This window comes from Tinamus guttatus, unplaced genomic scaffold, assembly GCF_059628265.1.
Source record: "Tinamus guttatus ecotype Peru unplaced genomic scaffold, ASM5962826v1 Tinamus_guttatus_pri_ptg000602l, whole genome shotgun sequence".
Lineage (NCBI taxonomy): Eukaryota > Metazoa > Chordata > Aves > Tinamiformes > Tinamidae > Tinamus > Tinamus guttatus.
The window spans coordinates 2,835,648-2,854,192 of NW_028289136.1; the positions used below are offsets into that span (position 1 = coordinate 2,835,648).

The 18,545-nt window shown below is 39.3% G+C and overlaps 1 protein-coding gene across 1 annotated transcript; it reads left to right on the forward strand.

Moving 5' to 3' along the window:
* Window positions 1-2,364: 2,364 nt before the first annotated feature.
* On the forward strand, window positions 2,365-18,102 carry CCDC83 (coiled-coil domain containing 83). Its single transcript, XM_010223863.2, has 10 exons — window positions 2,365-2,615; window positions 6,723-6,807; window positions 8,315-8,483; window positions 9,205-9,372; window positions 11,739-11,830; window positions 12,968-13,036; window positions 13,761-13,882; window positions 14,704-14,789; window positions 16,194-16,378; window positions 17,820-18,102. Exons 1-10 carry the CDS (start codon window positions 2,539-2,541, stop codon window positions 18,042-18,044), a joined length of 1,278 nt encoding a protein of 425 aa, XP_010222165.2. The 5' UTR covers window positions 2,365-2,538; the 3' UTR covers window positions 18,045-18,102.
* The last annotated feature ends 443 nt before the right edge of the window (window positions 18,103-18,545 follow it).

Consider the following 18,545-nt stretch of genomic DNA (forward strand, 5'->3'; position numbering starts at 1 on the left):
GCGGCCGCCAGGGGGCGCCGCAACGCGGCGGCCGCGCCCGGCGGGGGAGGGGGAGGAGAAGGGTGGGGCTCCTGTTGCCGTGGCGACCGGCGACCGTTGGCGGCGCCAGGGCGGGATGGGCGCGCGGTAGGTCCCGACCGAGGAACCGCCACTCGCAGCCGTTGGCGGGGGCCGAGGGGGGACAGCGGGGCTGGGGGCGGCTGCGGGGGCAGGAGGGGGGCGGTGTGGCCTCAAGGTGCTGGGGAGATTGATGGTAGCGGCTGAGGGGGCAGAGGCCCGCACTAAGTTCGTTGCTTGAGCTAAAAACACCAGTTTTTGCGTGGACACGAGCGGCCAGCAGTGTAACTACGAGTTACGGCTCTGTCCGAGATTATCCTTCTTGATTTATTTGCATGGGAGGCGGTAAATAAATGTTGTTCTCTGTAAAATGGTTTCCTGCTGGTGTAAAATATGCAGTCAGTTCTCGGCCCCCTCCCAGCCTGTTTCTTTCTCTCACACGTGTGTGTTTTGTGTGATTTGCACAATCAAGCAAAACTGTTGCTCTTGTATGTTCTTTACCTTGTTCTGTGGCTTGGAGGGTTTCCTAATCTGTCATTGGAGCACACCTGAGGCCTGGCTTTAAAAAAATAAAAACGTTTGCCAAATAAGGCTGCTCAAAATGTCAGTCCTGTTCATATCCACTTTTAAGCAGGGGATTAGATTTATCCATTTAGTGGAAGGTCCAGAGATCGTGAAAGAGAGTCAGGGAATGCTGTAGGGATTTGCAGTTTCTAAGCAAAATCACTAAAGTATATGCTCAAAAGCGGAATCACACCACGCCAGTTAATTCTGCAAAATCTATCATGCATTTGTGCATTTGGGCTGGAAATTTCTAAGGGCAGTTAAATACCTAACTCCTTGTCTCAGTGAATGTTTTTACATAATTCACATTTTTTTTTTAAATCTCTATTTTACAACATTCAGCATCTTCAGCATTACAACACAGTGTTCACAGTTTCTAAAATCTTTGTGAAGAATACTGTATTTAATGAAGCTAAATTTGTGTGGTTATCTATAAAGGTTTCATGGGCATGTTAAGAACTTCCCTACCGTCAAATCAAAGGGCTTCTTTTCGGATGGCGTCAGGGAGTTTTAGTGCTGTCACATGGTGATGCTGTGACAGAAGCATGATTGTTAGGAAGCACCACAGTAGAAATATCTTACTCATGTAGCAACCATGAAAACTTTGATCTGGAACACTTCAGAAAATCAAGATACTGCTGTCAAGATCCAGAGTTTTCCATATCTTCATGAATAAGGTTTGCTGTAGCTGCAATTTAAATAGTTACGTGGTGCAAAGACCCAGTGATGGCTCTAAAAGATTATTCCCATGAGTGTGAATATGTCTTTAGCAGCAAAACAGACAAAATCTGTCTGCAGAAATAGATTTCCAGAAGAGTGGGAGTTTTTCTGGATAAAACATTATGAATAAGATGTTCAAAGGTGTAAGGAGCTGCGTCGGTACCTCTGCCTTGTTTCAGGGTATGGTCAATGCATGTGCAAGTGTATGGATTAGGCTGCATCTGCCATTAGTTGGTTTAACTCCATTCCCTTGATTTTAGATTGATTTGGCAGGCTTGCCATGCTGCTTCCCACATTGGCTTTTATTTCCTTGTGTTCATTTTAACAGAAAAAGTATCCAGCCTACTGCATATTTAGTTAGGAACAAGTTGGTAGCAATCTTATGTATTGGTGTGATAATTGTGAAAATCCAGATCTTGAACAGCATGGAGCTTTAGTACGAAAACAGGTTATATACAGGTTATATACAGTGTGTCCAGTCATTCAGTAATAAAAACGTTTGTTGAATTAGCTAATCTGGTTTTGATGTCTGATTATCTGACCACTAAAAGGGTCTTTTGAAAAAAATCTTTTACATAATATATGCTCCCAGTTTCATTACAGAATTATTCATTGTCAGTTGAATTCTGAAGTTGGTGGTTGAAACAACATAGCCAGGGAATACTGCTGACACACATATCCCTTCAGAGAGCGGTTTTGTTCTAGCTCTGACAATGAAAACTGATATCAGAGTTGCACTGAATGGCGAATATTCATAGTTCTAGGAGAACAGGAGAGGGAAAGAGATGCGTATTAACAAGTGGACTGGCTAGAACAAGCCAGATAAAGAAACAGAGACAAAGAACTAGTAAAGCAACAACAGCTTGTTTGATTTGTGAGAATGTAAAATACAAACCCACAGCAAGGAATGCAGTAAGTAACTAGTGATAGAGGCCCTCTGTTCATGAACACATATCTATTCAGGACAACATTTTGGAATATGCCAAAAGCGTGTGCCTGAGTGCTGCCCTGGGCAGGAGTGTTGTTGTCAATAAAACATCTTGTTTTGTTTATTGCAGAGCTGTTTAGAATTTGTCACAAGTGACAAAGACTGGTGAGCATATGAGCATCATTAAAATTTCTCTTGTTTTTTTCTTCCTTTCTGCTTGCCTTCCCCTCCACTTTTTAGATGTAACTTCGAGAAATACGTCATAAAGTATGGAAGAGAAGAAGAAAGAGGAGAAAGCAGAAGAGGATCTCACAGAACCTTTCTTTGAAGCCTTGCTAGAATATCAGTAGGTTTAGTATATTTAACTTTTCACTCATCTACCTTATATTTCTTGAATAAAGTAGACAAAAAAAAAACAGTTCAGAGATTGAATTAATTACCGTATAGACTGTGACAGTTGCTTACTCTTCTTTTGTGTCCTTTTTTGGGATTTTCAAGCCTATTTCAGAAATGTACACTTTTCAAAATATTTTGCCTATGCTAAAACATTCAAGTGGGTTAGATCTTTTTTAACATTATTACATTATAACTTAGGAAAATGAGTTTTATTAAAAATACAACTCTTTTTTTGTCTACTACTAACAGCTGTTTCATCTATACTAAGTTCATGTTTGATCATACTTTCCAGAATTCCTTACTTTTCATACAGAGCACTAGCACCAACATTCCCTTTTGTGCGGCTGAAAGTGGAACACGAAGGAAATTGTCATGTGCAGTAAACCCTCAGACTGCTGTGTGCCATTCTCACCTTAAGGAGAAGCAGGGCTTCTGGGGTGCCCCAGATTGTCCCCAAAACTTCTAAAAAATGACCAGAGGGAATCATCCTTTTTCAATGTACATCATGTGTGAAAAATTCTCAGATGGCAACTTAAAATTATGATGGAAAAACAACCCCTTGTTGCACCTTTACATATTTCCAAATTGTGTTCTCATTGTGCTTTGCCTGAAAGAAAGACTTGGAACAAAACTGAAAAGCATGTTTAAAAATACCTTGAAGAGGGCTTTTATCAAGGAGCAGCCGGACTCTGACTCCTGTTCTTTCCCTCTACTGATCCAAAGAGAACGTGATCAGGCATGACACAGGTATAAAAATGTCCCTTGACCTTGCTGCTTCTCAGAGGCCCATCCCCAAACAAAGCATATAGAAATGATTTTCCGAATAGTACTTGTCAGCATTTCTCCCATGTTTTCTCTCTGGACTTATATTCCAAATGGTATTCAACCTACTGTTTGCCAATACTTCAGGTGAGTAATGAATCATTAACAGTCTGGAAATAGAAACACAAAATCCTTAAGCAGAACATTTTAGTGTCATTTAATGAGCTGATTTCCTAGACAAGATTGCCATGCATTCACCTTAATATTGTATTTAACTCCACATCAAAGGATCGCAGGTCTGTGTATAATTGGATGTAAGCAGGTGATCATTTGAGAGGAGGTTGAAGGAGTTGTTACCAAGAGATTGTAGGTACGTCTAGCTATAATTATGTTATTTTTACCCATGTGCAGAAGGTAAGTTTCTAATAAGCAGCTCCAAACCATGCAACTCCCTTGCTATACACATTGGTTGTTGTAGGTAAATAGGATTCTTTTCCTGGATTACCTGAATTTCTATCTGGTTTTATCTGGATTACTCTCTCTGAACCGGTAAATATTCCTATTCTCCTTCTAATTGCAGTCAGAGTTGCCATGAAATCGTGTCAGAATGTATAGTCGCTATATATTATTACAAATTGTAGGCTTTGTGAAATCAGAAGTGTAGCTGAGCAAGGATTCACTGCTTCCAACTGAGGATGTAGCCAGTCACTGCCAGGATTGTCTCCATACCCAATGCACACACCAGGTGATGAATGATGAAATCATGGACCTGAAAGGGGGGCCTTCATAATGGCAACTGTACCTCCAAATTACTCTCTCCCATTACCGTTAAAAATTACAATTTTAGAGATGGCCACAGAGAAAATCTCATTGCAGACTGCTGACACTAACCCAAATACTGTGGGTTTTTCATACAGTTTGGGGGTAAAAATATTGTTTTACATATTCCAATATCCAGTGACCAAAATGACTCATTTATGTCAGAAAAACGTTCCACAGAAATGTGTGTTGTACCACCAGAGGATGAGTAATTTCTGGAACAATGGTAGGTTGAAAACAAAGGAAAATACTGCTTTCTGTTCCTTTTTTATAGTCTGTCTTCTCTGTAAATCTATAACATCTGTAGCATCTGTAACTTTGTAGCATCTCAGCTCCTCTTTTTGAACATAATCATACAAGTGAAATTGTCTTTCACATTTATCTTTAGGATTAATCAAGTATATAATATTTATTTAACTTCCATTTATGCCCTTCCTTCTGTACATGAAGGAGATTGCTGTTCAGAGCAAATTCACTATTTTGCATTTCTGGTAGGAATAACACTTACCTTGCTCTGGTAACAAACCATAGATGACTGGGAAAACTGTCTTGGTACTGGAGTGGAACGTAGTTTCTGTGTGGGGAAGTGTTGCATCTAGTATGCACAGCTGAGAAAAACTGTAGCAAAGAAATCATCAGTCTAGCTGTTTCGTAGCTTTCTGAATATGACAAATACCACAGAAAAATAATCTAAACAGGAAAGGTGTAAAATATTGCAGACAAAATAGTGTATATTTATTCTGCTCCTATATATTTTTGAAATTAGCAAAATGGTAGACGTACTCTACAAGTTAACTTAAAATCTGATAATAGCAGAAAAAAGAAATCAAGAAACAATTCCTGTTGAAGCAGAAAAGGTGTGATAATTGCAATACTTGTGTCTATAGTTCACTACGGGGAATGAATTCCAGGAAGACATATGAGAATGATGATACGATTTTGGAACTAGACAGCATTTGTAACCCCAGATACTGATTCTAGAAGTGAGATCTATGTTTATTGAAAAAAAAAAATCTTTTACAGCTGTTGCAAAGCGTAAATTGATGAGACCTGTGAGAGCTGTGAGCTAGTTTCGTAGCTTAAGTGTATAAATATACTTAGCAGAAACTACTGAGCCTACTGTGCCTATACCCTTGGAGCTTCTTGAAGGCTAATGAGTTCCTGAGCAATTTGTGAGCATTTGTGAGATTAACCAATTAAATTTTCAGACAAAGTGGATCCCATTAAGTAACCGGTTTGGGATTTGTCTGACCTATGTGAGTTGCCTAGGTATCTTTTATAATGAGTGATAAGAAATAAATAGTTCTTAAGCAGAAATCATCTCTTAAAAGACACTGCAAAAATAGGCCAGCAAAACCACAATCAGGAGAGAAACTGCTTTTTTCTCTCTGATAGCTACAAAGAAATCATGGAGCAACTAATTTAGATGCAAATGGGTACATTGCAGATGTTTTAAAGAGGTCAACTGAAGTGATGAAGACCTTTGTAGTCCAGCGGATCCACAGGGAGTAGGTGGGTTACTTGTGCTTGGAAATTTGTTCCTACAAACAGTAGAATACACTGCTGGATACTCGGTGTGTGACACTGAGATGCAGTAGCATGTAAAGTGCTGTGCTGTTGATACAAATTTCTTAATACCTTTCCTTCATATTTTTCTTGTAAAAAGATAAAAAAAAATCTGATAAAGGATGCAGTTCAAATGTCAGTCCAGCAGAAAAACCCATGAAATTCAGATATCTTGGAGTTTTGTATCCATCCTTAGCTACAAACGGAGGAGAAATGTTTAGGAGGGGAGAAGCAGCAAGCCTGTGGATGCTTTGTATTTTTCTCACCTCCAGAAGCAGTAAAGACAACTTTCCCAGGAGTAAAAATGGATGAAATCATTGGGTATTGCCATTCTGTATCTTTGTGTGTAGTCCGGGGAATGACTCCAAAAGCTACTGCAGGCAGAACTATTGATCAATTCCTTGAGGAAGTTTGCCACCTCCAGTCTGTTAGCTGGTTGCAGGTCTCGTGCATGTGCCTAACCCAGGTTCCTTTCCACCTTTGCTACTCTCATAATCTGTATAGTCTTTGGGTGCTTAATTTCAGTTCAGTCTTGAGTTGTAGAAGAACTGAAATGACTCAAGGCTGAAGGGGCAATGGTAAAGTTCCAGCTAATGATCCCTTTCTTAGCTCAATTTATCTGCCAGGGGAGCTATTTATTTTGTTTTAGACTATAACTATGCAGAAATAAGACAATCAGGGAGCTTTTTTCTCAGATGAGATGAGATGAGATCCAAACTAACATGAAGATCCAGCTACATCTGGTGAATCATTTCTTATGTGCAGTAGGAAGACAGCAGCAACTACCCAATTAGTAAAGCAACATGAAATGGAAGGCAGAAAAACATTAAGTAGTATTTATGCCCAGTCTTTTTAAAATAATGCAGCTCTTCTGTTTTTGTAATGACTTCTCTTTACTCTTTCTCCCTAGAATCCATTTAAAAGAAGAAACAATTGATCAGATTTTGCTTGATCTGAAACAAGTGGAAGAAAAGAACAAAGAATACCAAGAAAAAGTAAGCTATCATACATCTTTATACAATTTCTGTGTGGTGTTTTAATTCATGAAATTAGATTTGATTCTTTCAGTCCAAGTATTGTAACTGTCATGGCTTTGAGTCCCTTGCAGTCAATGAAACTGGAGTTAGTGAATCACTTTATGCGCTTAAAATTTAAAATGATATCTAAATTACACATAGCACATGCATAAGTATGTGAATTATACCTATACATATATATAACTCTACTAGCAGATATAGCTAACTGCTGACTAAAAATGACGTTTTTGATTTACTTCTTGAGGCATCTACGAAGTCTTAGTTATTCTTGCAAAATTATATGTTGTAATGAAAACTGAATGAAGAAGAAAGAGCTTTGCACTTTCCAGACATGTCTAGGCCAAAATTTTGGCAGTGCATAATGAAGGGTCACTTGCTTGTGGATTAACAGTTGTGTTATTAGGAATAATTTTTAAACCAAGGTTATGTAATTACTGATCACACTAAAGTGACACTTTAAAGAGCCATTTAGTATGGCACCCGAGAGCAGTGGATTTTGACTGTAGATACATATGCAGTTGCATAATGAATTAAAATCTGTCAAAATTCCTTGAGCTGGATCATGCTGGTCACACAATTTTGCAGCTTGCACTTCCTAGTAGTAGTGAAACAGTGAAACAAAAAACCTTTCTCTGCCCTCCCAGGCCTGATGTTTGCAGTGCTTTTACAAAATGCCTTTCTATTTAGTTTTCCTTTGTGTGCAGTCTCGAAGTCTTGACTGTGTTTCATTTATGGGCCTTAACTATCAGTGGAAGTCACCTTTGGATCATCTTTCTGCAGACGTGCAATCTCCTGTGGCTACTGCCCCAATCTGCAGGTAGCTCATGGTCTCTGAAGGTCTCAGACTTTGCAGGGTACTTCAGGGCAAGCTTCAAGTCCTTTTTGTTTAATCTAGCAATGTTCTGATAACCCTTTGGGCTTCCCTCTTTGCTTCCTGCTTCTTATTTCTGAGTGGTTTAGCGTTAATCCATTTAGAAATAGGAATGTTTGAGACTCTCTCTACTGCATTGTAGGCAAAGGGCTTGGTAGTCTAATGTCCTGGATTATCGTTTTTATGTCCAAGGTGCTGTATTTTCATGAGGAGTATTGAAGTTGATAACTCTTAGAAATAAATACTGTTATTAAGTCAACCCACAAGCAGTGGCAAGGGGCAGTTCATGGGATGCACCAAATAGGACAAGGCCATCGTTTGTCCCTCATTTAGTAGTAATGAGCTTGAAGTTACTCAGAATGGGCTTAAGTTATTTAATGGGCTTGAAGTTACTGAGAAGTTTTTGAGCCTTGCAGACTGATCCCTTCCCTCCAGCCTTTTCAAATAAGAATAGCTCTTTTCAGCTGAATGTTTTGGCAGTGCATTCTGGCACTAACCCAAATCCGACTTTTATTTGTCACTTAACTTTGTAACTTACAAAATTAGTTAGAGAACACTTTAATATGTGCTTTTCCTCTTGTTGTTGTTCCACAGAATGACCATGTGAAGGACGAACAGCAGGCACGTATCAGGCGTATCCTGAGAAAACTAGAAGAGGAGGAGAAAGAACAAGACCAAAAGGGGATTGTAACCAGGTATGACGTTGAAGAGTCACTGAAAGCAAAATGGCAGTATGTTAAGGACCAGGAACAGCTTCTGAAAGGTGTGTGGTAAGTTGTGGAAGTTTGCTTTGCTGTTTACCCATTTGGGGTAATTGTGTTTTTTTTTTCATGTTAAATGGAGATTCAGCTGCCTTGTTACATAAAAAGCATATGTTTTTTTCTCCCCATAATTAAGCTCTCTAGGTGTAGAAAGAAATTTCTGAGGAGTTATAAGAAAATCTTCTAACTAGATTGGATTAAAATTCAAGAAAATGTGTATTTTATTGAAACAGATCCCATACATCAGCCTCTATTTTGTTCTTTCCAAGTGATGTATTACTCTGGAACTGCAGATGCTTCATATTTTCCATTAAGTTGAAAATCATGAAAGCCCCATGCATTGGCTGTACTGGAAGATTAAAAAAGAAATAAAAAAATGATAAAACGATGGCAGTAGAAATGGCTGTTTTGAGTGCTGAAAGTTCTGGCTGCCATCCCTGTGATTCTCAGTGGGGGTGAAGTCGCATGTGTCTGGTTACAGGGTTTCAGTGAGAACTGTTGTCCCTTGTTGGCAGAATAAGACCAAGCTGTTTTCATCAATGATGGTGGCCCTTGACACTACGTGAGGCCATCATATTGCAATGTGTTGTAGGGTACAGGAACTGCCCCCTCTCTCCCCAGTCCCAGCAAAAGTGTCTTCATTAAAAAAAAGGTGAAATCTTCAGAGTTCTGTCTTCAATAAATTTACAAAGAACCTCTCTTCTGATGTTCTTTCTTTAATAGATCTGCGCTTCCAGATAGAAAAAACAGACCAAAAACTTATGCTAAAGCGAACTGAGAGGGATTACTGGTTGGAGTACAAAAATGTAGGAAGTAAAACGCATGCCAACAAGATCGAAAATCTGGAAAAAGACATCAAGGAAGTTAAAGATGATCTTTGCAGGGCTACAGGTCAGTTTACAGCTAGTGTAATATAAACCTGATTGATAGACTCTTTGTGTATAACCTGAATGAATTAATTAAATTAGGAATTTAATTTGAGGCCAGGCTAATTACAGTCATTTCCATCTACACGTGAACCTAAGTGTGCTGGATAAGCCTGTAAGATGGAAGAACTGCCCCTCTTTCTCCTATCCCTGTGAAACTGGCTTTTCTAAAGAAACTGTTGAAGTTGCAGGTATTCTGAATGTCCAGGTAAAGAAACTGATAATCTTCTGACATTTATGTTGTAAAATACAGAGAAACCATTTCTGAAAAAAAAAGGACTGTGAAGGACAGATTTATAAAATCAGACTACAGGTATTTGGATACCTACATAAAGCTCTTCCTGGAGTCTACACTTCATAGTCATGCTGGAGATGTTGACTTCTTACTGCTTTTCATCATGCTCAAGCAACTCAGATGTTGAAAACTCCTTTGACAGAGAAGCAGTATGATCTCAGTCTTGGAATGGTATTTTGAATCGAACATACTGGTGGTGGTTTAAATTCGTCCCTAAGGAGGAGCTTTGTAGCCAGTGGTCTGAATTTTACCTCCTAGTTCCATAGTCCCATGTATGAGGTGCAGCAAAATTGCCAGCACAGATATATACAAGTCCTGGGAGCTGTTTTAATTCTGATACAACAGTAGAATGGATTTAAAAGCTTGCATGTTCTGGTGCCGAGTGCTTTACAAAACCACTAAGTTCTCTCTACTGCTGCATTATTTGAAAATAATTTAATTTTTTAGCCGTTATTTTATCTGACTTATTCAAAGGAAAAAGAAATCCTGGTTTTCTTCCTTTATGACCTTCTCAGTATTCATGACCACAGCCAAGCAGCTGCTTGTAACAGGCAGTGACACTGCTCCAACGGGCTCTGTATATTCTGTGCCAACCATTACCAGGCATCAACTACTGCAGATAAGATCCAGTTAGCTATCTTTTTGTCTCTAGAAATCATTTTTTTTATCATAATTAAGATCTGCATTACGTATTCTGTTTTGCCAGCAAGCTTGCCAGGTACCTCAGCCTGTATTGATATTTTTCATTATGCACATTCCCTGTTGTCAATCTGCTTAAACTTCGCTCTATAGCTCCTAATAGATGAAATGAAAAGGAAAATGGGCTTTTACATTAAATGCCAGAACGAGCCATTAGGAACACTCAGTCTGACCTCCTACATATCACAGGCAGCAGAGACAAAAGCCTGTGGTTAAATTGAAGTATATTTATAGAAAGTTTTTTCAGAGGTACATATAGCAGTTGCCAAATTAGCATACTGGAAAACTGTGCTACCTGTAGTGGCTATTAACATAATATTTTACTCAAGTTCCTAAAATCAAACTTATAAATTGCCTGGGGAATACAGCCTTCTCCCTCTCAAAGTCCCAGTGTGATACTGCAGCAAATGGTGCTGTTCAGTCCTCAAATGTTAAACAGACTTAGGGAGCAAAGTGTAGAGGAAAGGGTTTCTTTAGGTACCAGCAAAGGCCTCCATGCTGGGATAGCTCATGCGGTCTAGAGATGACATTTGAAACAAAACTGGTGGATTGGACAGGCATCAAAAGTAAGACATGTGCTTAGGTGAGGTCTGGAGAAGAGAGTGTTGCAGTGACAGGGAAATTAGTCTCCATAAAAAAGTGAGTATGTGTGGCTCTCCCATTACATCTCAGATGGGTTAGCTGCCTGCAAGAGGCTGAAAAGTTAACTATAGTGTTTAAATACCTCCAGGTCATTCTGCCAAGTCTAGTGGTGGATTGAGTATCACAGACCAGTGTCCACAGCATTGGATTAAGAAATGATGCAGCCAAATTTCACATTTGAGTGCTCACGGATCCCAGTGTAGCCATCCCAGATAGATGCCCATTCACAGCCAGGTCAGCAGCAGGCAGTGCTCAGCGCAGTCCAGAGCTAGGCTGAGTTTCAGGCCTCTGGAAGAAGCGTGAATTGCCTTCCTTCGAAGAAAAGCTCCACAACCTTCACTGATTTCTTCACTAGGAGGAAATGCCAAACTGTAGTGGGCTATTTAGAATAACAAAAGTAGCTGAAGGGAAGGATGAAATAACTGAATAACAAATGACTTGAACTTGAAACCAAACAAATTGAATTACACATAGCACTCACTTGATATATAATGCCTACGATTAATGATGAAAATAATTGTCAAGGCAACTGCTACATTCTACAGGATATATTCCTTTGTACTGGGAATTAATATATACACATGTAAGTTCTAGTTTAGGAACAACGTGCCAGTTTCTTATTTGTTGGCAAGGGAATGCTGATGTCATATAATGATTTCTGGTTTTCTTTTTTTTTTTTAATTTGTTTTTTGAAGAATATTATACAAACGCTTTGAAAACACTAAAAGAAAAAAACGACAGCCTGATTGAGATGCAAATGAAGAAAAGTAAAGAACAGGCCCCTGAGGTATTCATTCTGCCTTTTTCAAAATGCTGACTGAATCCAATTGATTCATGTATTCTGTATTAATAACTATTTTAAACGGAATTAAGATTTTTGAGTTTTCCAATAAGTTGAGAGTAAAATATCCTGTAGATATTATATACTACATTGTTTATTGTTATAAACACACTGTACCTGTTTTTTACGGAACACTAACAATGGATAAAGCTCCATGAGTTTTTCAGAGGAAGTAGAGAACCCTGGGGCACAGTGCAGTGACACGATTTCTTCAAGAACATGTCACTTTTGACATGACCTTGCTTGCATTACTTGGAAAAACAGCAAGTAACATATTAAGAGGGTTTCCTGTAAATACACATTAATTTGAAAAATATAGAAGTGTATATTTTACAGGCAAATTTGGAAACTGCCAAGATATTATAATCTAAAGTAAAATATAGGCTTCTTGATATACAGATCTTTCTGCCAGCTGTGGTTTCAAACATGACTTTACAACGTCATGTTTGGGAGATGATTTTTTTCACTCCTCACAGGCAAGGCCTACCTCAGTGTAACACTGAGCCCACAAGCTCTTTACATTCCCTGACTTCAGTATTCTGATTTTCATCTTATGAGCAGATAAGCCAAAGGACTGTGTGTTTATTGTGATCTGCTGTGGTGTCTTTCCTCCCAATTCTTTCTTTCTTATTACTGCCATCAATAATTAAACTGTAGCTTTGGCTCATTAGAACAAAACTATGTGTTTAGTGGGATAAATCAGTGCTGTTTCATTTGTGATACTGCTTGGATTTTTAGTAGATAAATATTTGACTTCCTTAAAACAGGGGGATTTCAACTGTAGTAGGAACTGAGCAGAACTTGTCAAACAGAATAAATTTTTCTAATTCAAATATAGGAAATGTTAAAAAAAAAGGTAAATTGGTTGTTCTGTAAACAGCACGGGGCTGGATGATGGAGACGAAACAGCTGGCCTGGTAGACATAATCTCTTCCTAATCCCTCAGGGGATGTTACAGTCTGTTGTGTGGATGTTTCTTGATTGTTTCCTGCTAAACAGCAGAAAGAAGGTGCTGCTTTTTAGTGCCCAGCGCTGTCAAAGCCCTGCCTTCAACTGACATGATCTTAAATTGTGTTTTCTTAGAACGCTGTAAAACGCATAGACAAGAGCAGTTGCAGGGACATTGAAGAAAATGAATGGCTAAAAGAAGAGGTAAGAGGATCACCTGTGTGATCCCAATTTCATATACCACCCAATTTCATATACCAGATTATATCATAAAATTCAGTATGAGGTGTTGTCAACAGGGCAGATCCACTTCAGAGCACTCTTGTGTCCTGACAGGCCTTTTTCTTGGAGCTGAGGGAAGTGGGTTTCTTTTCCTGAAGCTAGAGGAGGAATTTGCACCCATTCTGGTTTCCAGCTTATGAATTAGTGCTCTGAATTATTGTGGAAAACAAAGCTATTATCATTAACTTCTCCAGTCTTTGGATTTCAGTCACTTTCTTAGAACAGCTGAAATGTTTTGCTTCAGGCTAAATGGAAATGTGTAGCTGACAGACTGTTCCAGTATTTTAGCATTAGAAATAAAAAATTCAGTTTTAACCTGGTTCAAATTTCATTTTGGCCACTCTGCTGAAAAATGACTTACTAACACAACCCTCATGTAGTTAGTTTCAAATCTGCCTGGATTTGAAGACTCCAGTTGTGTTCTTCAGTGGTTGCTCTGTCACGCCAAGGTAATGCAAAGCTGCAGCACCTCACAGTGCCAAGGCACATCTTGCACTGCACTGCTGCACCAAATGCACCATCAGTTGTGCTGATACAGCCACGTTCTTCCTGAATTCTTACTGAAATAATTCCTAGGAAGGCTTTCTGATATGGATGTAGTCTTTCTTGTCTTTCTAAGATGACCTTTATCTTTTTTTGACAAAAGGTAAAAATTTACCGAAAGGAGATAAGTGATCTGAAAGCCTCTATTTACCGCTTGGAAGAAGAAAATATAGGTCTAGTGATGAAACTGCTTGATCTCAGACTTCAGAATCTGCGAGTACCCAGGTAAATTGATGCCTTTATAGACTCAAAGATGGTTATTGTTTTTAAAGATAACGTCTGCTCTGACTTCTAAAGCCATTTGGGCCTCCATCAGCAAAACCAAGGTAGTTTCCTAGTTCTGGGGAGACAGGATTTGGCTGAGTGCGTGGGTGTGGGACCTTCATCTCTGAAGGATGACAGTGCTCTCAAGTAAAACAATGTGGTATGGGGCAGAAGTAAGGAAGAGGTCTTGGGATGGTTCTGTCTTTCTTTAGAGTATCTGTGGTATCGATTTCTTTTGTATTGAAATGTTTTAGTTTGGGCCCTAGAGAAGGATTAATTTAGTTGCAAAATGTCATCACTAATTGTATCGAATGCACAATGTAACAATGGAAATGATCCTGCTTCCTTTCCCAGTCCCAATTCAGTGATTTCAGCCAAAAAAAAACTGTTCCATCTTCCGTCTTCCAAATAAGAAGTGACCATTTTTCTTTCTTCCACAAACTTAAGTTGCCTGCTCTGAAGTGAAGGCTACCAGCTTTGGTTTGTGTCTTGGACTGACTGGAGACTATAACATTTGTTTTCTTTTAGTCTCACAAACATAGTTGAACTAAGGCATTAAGAATAAAAATAAAACAAAACAATGTATTAGCCACTAAGAAGCTACCTGGCTGCCTCTGCTGCATTTTTAAGCCATTGTGCATTTGTGGTGTAAAGAGCAAATGGTTTTCAGCAAGGGTCCAATTCACATCCTCCCTTGATCCCTTAAAAGATTTCACAAGACAATTTAGGGAGAAAATTCAGAACTCTGTGGGAGTTTCACTTTTATTTTTTTAATTTTATAGGCATTTGTTTCTTACCCAGGCAGCTGGTTTGCAAAATGAATTACCTAAGGATGGAATGAAAGGATTAGAACATGGAGAACACGAAGGTAATTCATATGCCAGCAGTTTGTAAGAGATGCAGAGTTTCAGAACATTTAACTACCTTTCATTTCTTAAGTTTTTTTCACACAGCCTTGGTTGCATGGTGAGCATTTAATTTCCAGCTTAAATGGAGCCTTGCCACAAGGATACATTGCAGTATGGATAAGGAAGAGAAGAACACAATCCTTAATACAGTTTTAAAACTGAAATCAGTGTTGGATTGTTGAATGTAATTGCTCGTTATGGAGCCTGGTTAATATGATCTTTTACAAAGAAGTGATTCACAAGATCGTAACTGATCCACATCATCCTAACTTCCTGATTACATGTTGTCCCAGAGAGCAAGCTCTTGAACACCACACTGGCTTTTACTTGAAGCTTACACGCATTAAAGTTATTCAGCTTATGCAAGCACATGAAGTTAATTTAAATGAGTCCCTAGCAGAGCAGATGAAGCTGCATGGATCTCAGCCTGAACTGAAAATCGTGGTAAGCAAATGGATCTGGGACTGTATATATATTGGTAGGTGTGCTTAGGAAAAGGACATTACATTAGGCAAGAAGACCATATCAGTCTGTTTATCCATACAGAGAGGTTCCTATGGCTTCCCTGGTATCACAGATTTTCTTTTACGTTTTTGTGTGGGGTAGGAGAAGGAAAAGACAGGCGTAAATTGAGGAGAGAAGTTGCAGACATCGAAACCATGTGGTGAGAAGTATGTGAACAAGTATGTTGATGTTCTGATCAGTTCCAGCCATATCAGGCACCAGCAAGCATGATGGCTACATCTTCTGAATTAGGCACATGTTCTTTGAACAGCTCGGCCCTTAGTTAACAGGAGGAATAGCTCTTGCTCCAGTAAACCAGGATAAAGTCACTGTCCCTGGAACCATGTAATTTGGCAGTTTATGTACAGAATTGTCTGTCATTCTGAGAATTAACTCAACTGCAAATGTGGGCTATTCAGGAGAGATCTGAGTAGCCTAGCTCTGTCTCAGGAATTTGTCTCTATGTACATATATTGACATAGAACCTTATATAGAAAATAAAAAAGTATATTTTTATTTGCTGTCTTTCCTATTTTTAACTATATATGCCTTGGTAGAGTTTAAGTTGACTGGATAAACACTCATTTTTCACCCTTTCTCCTCCCACAGACCCATCACTTCTAACTTTTGATCCATTTCAGTCTTGATCAGAAATTGTAAATGGAAATGAACACAGAAAATCAATGAGCAAAAGCAACATCCAGGTTGGATTGTCGATGAACAATCCTACCAGAGCTGTTCGTAACAGCTCACTGGTCAAGCCACATTAAAGATTGCAAGCAAGGCTCATAGTAGTGCTAATTCTGATCTTCATGAAGCTGAAAAACTAAATGCACACCATTGTTCTTCTCTTTCAAAAGCAAAGACAGATGGAGATGAAAGTCCTAGAAATGCCTTAGTCCCCCATCAAAAAGAAAAAACTTTTTCTAAGTTTCCTTCTGAAACAGAGGACGAGAGGTCTCAAGAGAGCTATGAGGAGCTGTGGGAAGATTCACGTGCTCCAACTCTTAGGAACTTGTTGTATGAAGAAGAAAAAGATTTCCAGGTATGAGTTAAAGTGTTGGGTACACTGACATGAACTTATTTCACGCTGGAGAATGAACTACTGCCAGGAGTGGCCCTATTCCCAGGGCTGTTATGCCAGGAAAAAAAAAAAAAAAGTCTTTAAAGTAATGTGTGATTCAGTTGCTTAATCACGGGCCTCAAGTGCTGTTTGAGATGAAGGACGCTCTGTGTCCTTCACGTGTGGGGCTGAAAGAGCGTCAGGCCTCACACTGGTGTCTTGGATGCCCCAGGGCTTTTCTGATGGCCTGGGGCCCAAATATTTCGGCAACTGAACAGTGTCCTGGAAATCAGGACATGTAAGTGTCAGGATTGTTGCATCTGTAACAAACTAATTACACTTGGAAAATACGTTACTCATCCTCATGGGTATTTGCTGCACATTCAAGAACATGCTTAGGAAACTTCAAAATGGTGCAAATTTCAGTGCTTGCTATGTAGATACTTTTCTTTCATACATGCGGGTTTTTTTTTGCTTTAAAATATTCTACTGAGACAAATTCAAGAATGAAAGACAGTTAAAAATGCTTTTCTAGAAATTTATATTAGTTTGAGTCACACTCTGCAAATTGTGTTTGAAATCACAGTGTTGCCCTGCTCAGAGACTGCTTTAAAGAATGTCCCTGTCCTGCAGAGTCAATACACGGAAAACTTAAGTTTAACACAATCTCTTCAGGTTGTTTCTGTGCATGTGTTGTTGAGAGGGGAAAAGTAGCTTCATTTCTTTTTCCCACTGCAAAGCCCTCCTTGCAGAGGGGCATAGGTGCTCCTGAGAGCCTGGCACTTCCTAACAACTAAGGTGTAATTACCAACCCACAGCAGCTAACGCCAGCGCTGGAGCTGCGTTGGCAGCTAATATGAAAGCACCTGTACACAAGGGAGGTGATTTTCCCTCTTCCCTCTCATTGGCCATGTGGTCTTGCTCCTGCCCTCTGTGCACATACACACTTCTATTATACTTCACTCATTAAGCCAACAGAAAAGCTGCTTAAGCTGCTTTTTTTTTTTTTTCCACTCCTGAAAACCCTTTCATTTGGGTTAGTCAGCTGAACTGGCTGAGAGATCTGGAAGCAGCACAAAGGTGCCTGGACTTGGAGCTCACTCCCTTGACAGTAGCAAGCTGATGGATTAGCTTAATCCTTCCCACAGAATTTGGTCTTTAGAGAAAGCGATATCAGTGAAAACATACGGGTGAGAAGAGGGGCAGCAGCCTCCTAAGCTGAGCCAACAAGGCTGATGATTGATGGTTTGGAAAGAAACCTCTCTTTACTGGTAAAATCGCCCCATTAATACAGAAATCATTGAATGTGGCAACCCCAAGAAAGCATCTTTACAGTTACTTTGAAGATGAAATTAGCTGTCTTTTGAAACACTGCGTCTTTTCTGAATATTTGTGAAAAAAAATAATATTTTCTCCTCTTAAGGAATACTTGAAATTGGGTCCTCTGGAGACGAAACTGATGTGTGTGGTTGGAAGAGCCATGCCTATTCATAAGGAGTCACAAGAAATGCCAAGCAAGAGCCACTTTGAAGATGGCTTTATCAGTAAGCCAAGCAAGCACATCACAGCTCAGATGATCAAATCCTTGTCTAAGGAAAAGATAGGAAGGGAAAAGTCGACAACCTCTGCTGTTAATGTGGAAATGTAACATTCTGAGTTCATTAAATATTTGCTCTGTTCTGAAAGGAGTGTGTGGCACTGTGCTTTGTGGAAACCTTTTGAGTGTCCAAAACATGATGGTTCACACATTAGAAGTTTGATTAGCAATATGTCTGTGCCCCCATGGCTAATTAAAGGGTTGCTTTCCTTAGCAGTGCAAGCCTCAGCGGTGACTCTGCGCAGTCCTTGGCTTCTCACTCCGAGCAGGTTCATAAAGAATCCAGGTTAATATTTGGCTGTGTGGGTCCCACTTGCAGGATGTCAAATTTGGGATAACATCTTGATCAGACACTGAGCAGATTAATGAAGGCTGCCATAAAATGCAAAACTTACTGCCTTGCTAAAGCAGAGTCCTGTTTATGGCCGTTTATTACTGGTAGAAATTAAATGTTTGAATGCATTTTGTCTCTCTGCATCAAAATCCCTAAATAAAGCAATTCATTAAAGACTTCTAAGACTTTAGTGTTTTTTTTGTTGTTGTTAAGAATTG

Coding starts and splice junctions, on each gene's coding strand:
- CCDC83 (XM_010223863.2), top strand. CDS start 2,539: ATGGAAGAGAAGAAGAAAGAGGAGAAAGCAGAAGAGGATCTCACAGAA. Junction 8,484..9,204: donor CCAGGAACAGCTTCTGAAAG/GTGTGTGGTAAG, acceptor TTTCTTTAATAG/ATCTGCGCTTCCAGATAGAA. Junction 16,379..17,819: donor AAGAAGAAAAAGATTTCCAG/GTATGAGTTAAA, acceptor TCTCCTCTTAAG/GAATACTTGAAATTGGGTCC.